At 46.6% G+C, this 8,947-nt stretch overlaps 1 protein-coding gene across 10 annotated transcripts in view; it reads left to right on the top strand.

Annotated features, from left to right (window-relative positions):
- Positions 1–4,365: 4,365 nt before the first annotated feature.
- LOC127008298 (potassium channel subfamily T member 2-like) overlaps positions 4,366–8,947 on the top strand; it is a gene marked incomplete at its 5' end in the record, with an annotated part of 214,028 nt that continues 209,446 nt past the window's right edge. For all 10 annotated transcript variants that reach the window (XM_050880138.1, XM_050880181.1, XM_050880128.1 and 7 more), the window contains 2 exon segments: positions 4,366–4,460; positions 5,100–5,283. In XM_050880138.1, coding sequence (XP_050736095.1) covers positions 4,366–4,460; positions 5,100–5,283 — 279 coding nt within the window.

The following is an 8,947-nucleotide window of genomic DNA, read 5'->3' as shown; positions in this document are numbered from 1 at the left end:
CAGTGTCGTCGGTTGCCTGTTGTTTTGGGGGCCTGTATACGGTTGCAAGTGTTAGTTTCTTATTATTCGTGGTTATTTCCACATAAACGGAATCGTATTTCTCTGCGTCCTGTTTGTCTATTTTTACGGCAGACAGCGAAGAGGAGGGAGAGGTTAGGATGATGTGACATGGAAGGGAAGAGGAAAAGGAGGGGGAAGAAGGGGAAGGTAATGAGGGTGTGGTAAGAAAAGTATAGGTTAGGAGGTCGTTTAATGGAAGGGATAAGGAGGAATAAGAGAGAAGAATGGAAGAGAAAGGAGTGGAGGGTGAGTGATCGGAGGAAAGAAGAAGAGTATGAAACGAATATGAATGAAAAGAGTATGGAAAGAGGAAAAAGAGTAATTGGAAGAAAGAGGAAAAGTAAGGAAGAGAAGAATAGAAGAAGGAAAAGGAGGAGCGTGTTTAATCTGAAGAAAGATAAGAAATAGGAGAGAGGTCAGGAGAGAAGGGATAGAGAGTAAGATGCAATGGGAGGGGAGAGGAGAGAGAGAGAGGAGGGTGGGTAAAGGAAATCTAAAGAAACAAATGCATGAATGAACGAAGGAAGAAGCTAGAAAGTAAGTGGTGAATCCAGGGAGAAAATGAATAAATAAATATATATATGTGAGTTCGAGTGCTATAGTTCCTCCTAGTGAAAAAAAGAGAATTGGAGTGACGCAATTTGAAAGCGAAGTGTATGTTGCTTAAGCAGAGGAGAGGATCAAGAGGAAAAGGGCTTACGAAAGAGAGAGAGAGAGAGAGAGAGAGAGAGATGGGGTGGGGGGGTATCAAGGTTCGGGGGGCGGGCAGTTGAGCCGCTGCGTAGGACTATTTTTAGCTGTTCGTGGAGTGACATTTTTCATGCAGCGGACCGGACCTATTGATTATTGATTACTCATTATTCTCGTAATAACCTCATGAGGATTCACGTAATGCATGCTCTTGTGTTATTACTCCCATCAGCCAGCCAGCCCTCCCTCCGCCGTTTCTTACCATTATTCCTGTTCCATTTTCGTTCTTTATTAATTTCTCTTCGTTAGGTATTGACATTTTCTTTCCTTAGTTTCTTTTTCATCTGGTGTATGTATTATTTGTTTCATTTTTCTGTCTGCTCTTCTGTTCTTATTATACTTTTTTCCGTTCTTCATCTGGCGTCCGTTCTTCATATATATGTTTGTGTGTGTGTGTGTGTGTGTGTGTGTGTGTGTGTGTGTGTGTGTGTGTGTGTGTGTGTGTGTGTGTGTGTGTGTGTGTGTGTTAGTGCCATTTCTTTGTACGTTTTCATTACTGACTTAGTTATCATTTTATTGTCTTTTCCTTTTATCCTAAGTCTATTACAATTGTTCTTTCTTTAATCTGCGTACACATCCAAGTATTATGTACCATCGCCATCACTGCCAGCATGATCGATCTTGATAGCCGTCCTGGTAACCTTCCTCTTATTCTTGCGCACTGCTCCATCAGTCCACGCTCTCCACTTCCTGCTCCTCCAGACCTCCTAGACCTAGAGAGACAGAAAAGAAAATGTTTTTTTTTAATACATTGCTGTCCTCCTGATCATTGTAACCTTGCTCAAAGCTTCAATAACCCGCCATCAATATCAGTCTTGTCATGCTGATGATAAACCTCCGTGTCAGTACAGACCCTAACATTACAAACCTTCGAGCAGAAGCTGAAAATAGAATCGATAGATTATACATGAAGATCGACCACTGATGAGAAGGATTTAGACTGACACACAGGGATAGTTCTGCAATAGACTCCTCACTCTGTCGCCGCTTCTCCACGAATAGGTAACTAAATACCAGACGGCGGGGGCAAACAGCTCTTGAGTACTGCCAAGTGGGTTCAGAAAGGGTCATGAGGGAAATTGTTAATACAAAACTAAACACAATAAGAAAAGGTTGACAAACACTGATTTAAGCTGAGACCCTGCTTTGGGAATTCTTGAGCAGGGTCTCTGAGTGGGAGCCTAATCCTCTATGTCGTGGTTGGATTTTTCAGTGAAGGCTCTTGGGACATTCGATTACCTGTCTAACCCAGTTGTCAGTAGCAGTCGCAATCAAAATTGACGTGCAACTTGTTGATGTTATCGGCGACGTGACGACTCGCATTCACAGGCGCCCTCATTACTCAGCCACCGCCTCCCGAAGACAAGAACGATGCAGTAAACATGTGTCTCCGTCATTTTAGTTACCATGACTTCGGGACTAAACAGTTCAACGTCTCAACAACTCACTTTAATTCCTCCTTCATACAGCTCCTGTGTCTTTCGAATGGGCACTTTGTTCGTGACATTTACTCTTTCTTTTTAGCCCGTAGTCATTCTCCTCCTGCCTTACATAAAAGAAAAAGGCAAGGTGATTTTCGAGTATCTTATTTTACACAATAGGAAGACGTGGCCCCCACGACACTTCCGTCTTCCTTGTCATTAATGTTCCGATAGAACATTTGTCCCTTCATGACACGAGCAGCAACAATAAACAGATAAAACACAGACAAATATTTGGGTTCGCCCCTTAAACCAGCAACAAATAACGGATCCATTAGCGAACCCTGTCACTTTGAGTATAACGAAATGTACCGACTTCCATCATTTAATTTCGATCGCAATTATGCTAAATCATACATGAAAAACAAATATGTTTATACAGGGAAAAATTGATAAAAACGCTTCGTCATACTGATCAATTAGTTTATCCGCCTGTAACATTACATTCCCTTTACGCCACATTGCCCTCGCCGCCCCGCTGCCCTCCCCTCAGCACCCCGCGCCGCCACCACACCCACCACCCAACCACCACCACCCCCTCTGCCACCATCACCACTCGCGCCGTCGCCACCACCTCTTCCACCACCACCACCACCACCACCACCACCATTATTACTCGTCGCGTGCGCACACATACACCCACGCACACGGGCATAACACACACACACACATACATATATATATATAACTATATCTATATATATATCTATATATATATATATATATATATATATCTATATATATTTTCCTTCCCGCTTTCGTCACTCCTCCCATCCTTTCATCCATAACCCCCTCCCCCATTTTTTCGTCATTTTACATTACAGAAACGAGAAACAGTTACGAAGAGATTAACACTTCGTAAATGTTGTGTTAGTCCGATCCCATCACTCACTAAGGCCGTGCCGAGAGAGTGCTTTTCCTTTCCCATCTGTTGTTCCTAAACTTTCGTGGAATCTGCTGGACGAGAATCGTAAACAGTGAAAGTTGAATGACAGAATTCGAAGAAATGTGGCAAATTTTGTATGCTTAAATGAAGAAGGAAAGGATGCAACAGATTAAAGGAGAAATAAAAAAAAGAGCCCATAGTCAGCTGCAGAAGAGTTTAGGGAACATATAAGGGAAGACGGTAGTTTCTATGAATATCGAAAGAGAATAAAATTAATGACAGAAAACAAAAACAGTGGGGGAAGACAAAGAAGCAAATGCTCACCAAGCATAACCGAAGCAAAGGACAAGACGAATCTGAAACACGAATGGGAATGAACTAAGTAAGTGCGAGGCACTAAAATAGTTAAGTACAAAGGTTGGAGAACGTAGAAAGATAAATTTGAAAGACATGACCACTGGTGGAGAAAAAGCTATAATACAAATAATAAATTATCCAGATAACGGAAGAAAAAATACGTAAAAAGATGAAAGTGAAGAGAGTAAAAAGCTTCGAAGAAATTAATAATGATAGTTGTACAGCTCACACGGCCGCCTCCAGGTACCAGCGAACTTAGCAACCACGTGTGGGAGCGATATCCTGAGTGGTCCTGTTCACGGTCTTCACCTGAAAAGTTTTATCAACTACTACCTAATTGCTGTAGCGGCCTCCTTCACGATGGGAGTTTGGAAGACTTTGGAAATAGTTTCACGATGATTAATGTGTTAATGAAGGGGACAAGAGACAGAAGTTGTAGATTACTTCATAGTTATGGCTTAATTAATCAACTTTTATTGCCGTAGAGAATATTATAGACATAATAATCATCAGTATGGTCAAGTGGATTGGGCAAAAAGACTTATTTTTTTGCAGATTTTTGTTCCTTATCCATATATATGTACTTGTTACTTTTTTTCATGTGTAGCCTAACCTTATGCCAAAGTAAAGGAATCAGAACCAACGTCATGTACAGTTACACAGATTACATATTTGATTACTAAGGCAGTGTAATATTGTGGCGGTGACGGCCACGAAAGGGGATCTCGGCTCTGTGTGATGAGTGGACGAAAGATGAAATTCTTATGCAGCGACAAAGGTTATGACGCAGGTATGGTCACTGTAATTAATTGTATTTTTCTCTTCCCCTAGAACGACCTTCACCGGGCGATGCAGAGGTCACAGTCGGCTCTCAGCCAGCAACTCATGATCCTCTCCGCCACCTTCATGTGTCTTGTCTTCACCAGGTATGTGTCTTCACCAGCTGTTTGTTAGCCTCACCTGCACCTGTGCTTCCCAGGCTCTAGGCCACGGAAGAGATTCTTAGGTATTAAAGCTGTCTGAAACACTGGCTCAGTTTGTGTTTCTGGTGACATAAAGGGTCGTATTATGAGACATTTCGCCGCCCAAGAACACATATTTGACAAGACTTTCGTAGGAGTTGTGGGCATTTCCAGGGGTAGTTTTATGACCCTGGTGGTAGTCTGACCCTTCTTCTGTACCATGAACCTAAAGAAACACTCATTAGAACCCGATTGATCCCCTCTTTGACCTTTAGAAATAGCTGATGTGATATGGCAAAGTGTCTTGTAATACCAGCCAAAGTGTTATGAAAGGGCATTTTAATAGTGATATATGGATGGATAAAACCGTAGAGTTTAATTTGTATGTCGGCATTAAATTATATCGACAACAAAAAAAGAAATTAGCTTTTACACCCTACTTTGCTTAACAGCCCACATACTCTTATACATCATATCCAAACCAAAGCTCATACACCCACGTACGTACGTACACTCTTACATCACCAGTACACACACACACACACAACTTACACCCTTGGGCCCAGCAAACACCCAGCCAACCTTCCCGCGCCTCTCCCCCAGCGTGTGCGGCATTCAACACTTCCAGCGAGCCGGGCACCGCCACCTCAACCTCTTCCAGGCCGTGTACTACGTCATCGTCACCTTCTCCACGGTGGGCTACGGAGACTTCGTGCCCGACATCTGGCCCTCGCAGCTCTTTATGGTCATCATGATATGCGTGGCGCTCATCGTCCTCCCCACACAGGTCAGTACTGGGTTAAGTAAGGTCACCTGTTATTCACCTTATATGTTAACACTGGATTAGGTTAAGATCGCGCATTACTCTCTCCAGTGCTGGATTATCTTAAAGTTATTAGGGTCATTCTTTGTTTTCCACAGATATGTTAGTACAGTGTTAGGTCAAGGTCGTAAGTCACGATTTTACCTCCACAGCATAGAATCAGGTCAACACTAGGTTAGGTCAAGGTCATCAGGGCCATTTACTGTTCTCCTTGGACATTTTCCCACTTGATTAGGTTGAGGTCATCAGTCATTCATTGCCACACCCGAACAGATAAGAACTCGATAATGTCAAGATGATCATTCATGCGTTGCCCTCTCTCAGAAAAGGTCATTCTTCTAAGGTAATTATCCCTCAAGGTCACCAAGTTCTTTTCAACAAGGGTCAGAGCTATTCTAGATAAGCTAAATCAGGATCATCGCCGCCCTTCATGCACACATAAGCAACAGATCGGGCCAAGGACATCAAAGTTACCCCAAGCAGCTGTCTTTTGATCAGCGCCTCCCGCCTCTCACTCCCAAGGCAATAACTCCAGCCTCTTTCCTCTCAAGGCTGCACTCTTACCTCCTCCTCCTCCTCCTCCTTCTCCTTCTCCTCCTCCTCCTCCTCCTCCTCCTAGTGTTGCCCTCCCTTACTGTTACTCTTTCATCCACCAAGTTTATTTTTCCAACTCCTCCATCCGAGTTTTCCTCTTTATGCAGCCCTCCTTCCAATCCCATCTTTCTCGCATTATCCTCCTCCTCCTCCTCCTCCTCCTCCTCCTCCTCCTCCTCTTTCCATGCAGTTTTTCCATGCTGCAAGGTTCTTTTTCCTTTCCTGCCAGCTTTGGCTGAAGGGATGGGGGATGGGAAGGAGCCTTCGCCTTTGCTGCCCTTCATCTTCCACCTTTGATTAGATAGTGTAGCTTGTCACAAACAGCCTCGTGAGGACCATCAGGTCTGCTGTTGTTTGTTCTTCCTTTGTGTTCCTCCTCTGTCACTACGGTCTGTCGTCTTCCAAAACAGGAGGGAGAGAATGGAGGAAAGGCCAGAAGAGAAATATTCATGCTCTCCTTTATCATAATCTTTTGCACCCCTCTCCTCCTCCTCCTCCTCCTCCTCCTCCTCCTCTTCTTCCTCCTACCCTCCCACTTCCTCCTCCTCTTCCTTTGTTTCTTGCGCTCCCTCCGTTCACTGTGACCTCACCTCCCACCTCTCTTTCTTCATCTCCATTCTTATTTGCGCCACTTCTTTACGCTTTTTCCACGCCCTCTTCTTCACACTTTTATTTCTTACACTAACTTGGTTTTCCTCTTGAGTCTTGCCAAAGCTATCACTCTGTATTTATATCGTAACTTTCAGATTTTTCAAGTTATCCCTTACCTTTTGATCCCCTTCCTCCTCCTCCTCGTCCTCGTCCTCGTCCGCCCTCATCTTTCTCCCTCTGCTACTTTACCTCCTCGTCCTCCTCCTCCTCCTCCTCCTCCTCCTCCTCCTCCTCCTCTAGCCCACTTGTAACGGTGATTCAACTACTTCAAACTTCGCAAATTAGGTACAAGTTGGAATATATTCGTCTCGCTCTCTCCCTCCCGTCCGTGTGAATCGCAAGACATCTCCTTAGCCCGCATGTGTTACTTATGATAGGGGGGAAGGAAGGAGGGAAAGAAGGAAGGCAGGAAGGAGGGGAAGAGGGAGGGAGGCAGGAAGGAAGGGATGAAGGAAGGAAGGAAGGAAGGGAGGGAGCCAGGAAGGAAGGAAGGGAGGAAGGAAGGAAGGAGGGGAAGAGGGAGGGAGGCAGGAAGGAAGGGATGAAGGAAGGAAGGAAGGGAGGAAGGGATGAAGGAAGGAAGGAAGGAAGGGAGGAAGGAAGGAAGGAAGGGAGGGAGGCAGGAAGGAAGGGATGAAGGAAGGAAGGAAGGAGAGGAAGAGGGAGGGAGGCATGAAGGAGGAAAGGAAGGAATAAAGGGAGGGAGGGAGGCAGGAAGGAAGGAAGGAAGGAAGGAAGGAAGGGAGGGAGGCAGGAAGGAAGGAAGGGAGGAAGGAAGGATGGAAGGAGGGGAAGAGGGAGGGAGGCAGGATGGAAGGAAGGAAGGAAGGGAGGGAGCCAGGAAGGAAGGAAGCTAGGAAGGAAGGAAGGAGGGGAAGACGCAGGGAGGCAGGAAGGAAGGAAGGAGGAAGGAAGGGAGGAAGGAAGGAAGGAAGGAAGGAAGAGGGAAGGAGAGGGGCAGGAAGGAAGGAAGGGGTGAGGCAGGAAGGAAGGAAGGAAGGAAGGAAGGAAGGAAGGAGGGAGGAGGAAGGAGAAGGAAGGGAGGGAGGCAGGGAAGGAAGAAGGAAGGAAGGAAGGAGGAGGGAGGCAGGAAGGAAGGAAGGAGGAGGCAGGAAGGAAGGAAGGAAGGAGGGAAGAGGGAGGCAGGGAAGGAAGGAAGGAGGAGGAAGGAAGGAAGGAAGGGAGGAGGCAGGAAGGAAGGAAGGAGGAAGGAAGGAAGGAAGGAAGGAGGGAAGAGGGAGGAAGGAAGGAAGGAAGGGAAGGAAGGAAGGAGGAAGGAAGAAAGGAAGGGAGGAGGTAGAAGAGGGAGGAAAGAAGGAAAGGGAAGGGAGGGAGGCAGGAAGGAAGGGAAGGAAGGAGGGAGGGAAGGACTGAAGGAAGGAAGGAAGGAAGGAAGGAAGGAAGGAGGGAGGCACAGACGAGGCGGAAGGAAGGAAGGGAGGGAGGCAGGAAGGAAGGAAGGGAGGAAGGAAGGAAGGAAGGAGGGGAAGAGGGAGGGAGGCAGGAAGGAAGGAAGGAAGGGAGGCAGGAAGGAAGGAAGGAAGGAAGGAAGAAAGGAAGGAGGGGAAGAGGAGGCAGGAAGGAAGGAAGGAAGGAGGGCAGGGAAGGAAGGAAGGAGGAAGGAAGGAATGAAGGAAGGAGGGGAAGAGGGAGGGAGGCAGGAAGGAAGGAAGGAAGGGAGGGAGGCAGGAAGGAAGGAAGGGAGGAAGGAAGGAAGGAAGGAAGGAGGGGAAGAGGGAGGGAGGCAGGAAGGAAGGGAGGGAGGCAGGAAGGAAGGAAGGGAGGAAGGAAGGAAGGAAGGAGGGGAAGAGGGAGGGAGGCAGGAAGGAAGGAAGGGAGGGAGGCAGGAAGGAAGGAAGGGAGGAAGGAAGGAAGGAAGGACGGGAGGAGGGAGGCAGGAAGGAAGGAAGGGAGGGAGGCAGGAAGGAAGGAAGGAAGGGAGGGAGGCAGGAAGGAAGGAAGGGAGGAAGGAAGGAAGGAAGGAGGGGAAGAGGGAGGGAGGCAGGAAGGAAGGGAGGAAGGAAGGAAGGAAGGAGGGGAAGAAGGAGGGAGGCAGGAAGGAAGGAAGGAAGGAAGGAAGGAAGGAAGGAAGGCAGGAAAGAAGAAAAGCAGGTAGGAAGGAAGGAAGGAAGGAAAAATTAAGGACGTGAGGGAGGAATGAATGAAGAAAAGCAGGTAGGAAGGAAGGAAGGAAGGAAAAATGAAGGACGTGAGGAAGGAATGAATGAAGAAAAGCAGATAGGTAGGAAGGAAGGAAGGAAGGAAGGAAGGAAGGAAGGAAGAAAAGCAGGTAGGAAGGAAGGAAGGAAGGAAAAATGAAGGACGTGAGGAAGGAAGGAAGGCTGAAGGAAAAGGTCTCTGTATTGCTCCTAAAGCTCACCTC

Source organism: Eriocheir sinensis, chromosome 4, assembly GCF_024679095.1.
Source record: "Eriocheir sinensis breed Jianghai 21 chromosome 4, ASM2467909v1, whole genome shotgun sequence".
NCBI lineage: Eukaryota > Metazoa > Arthropoda > Malacostraca > Decapoda > Varunidae > Eriocheir > Eriocheir sinensis.
The sequence above is the reverse complement of the archived record's forward strand: the minus strand, read 5'-3'. Positions and strand labels throughout refer to the sequence as shown.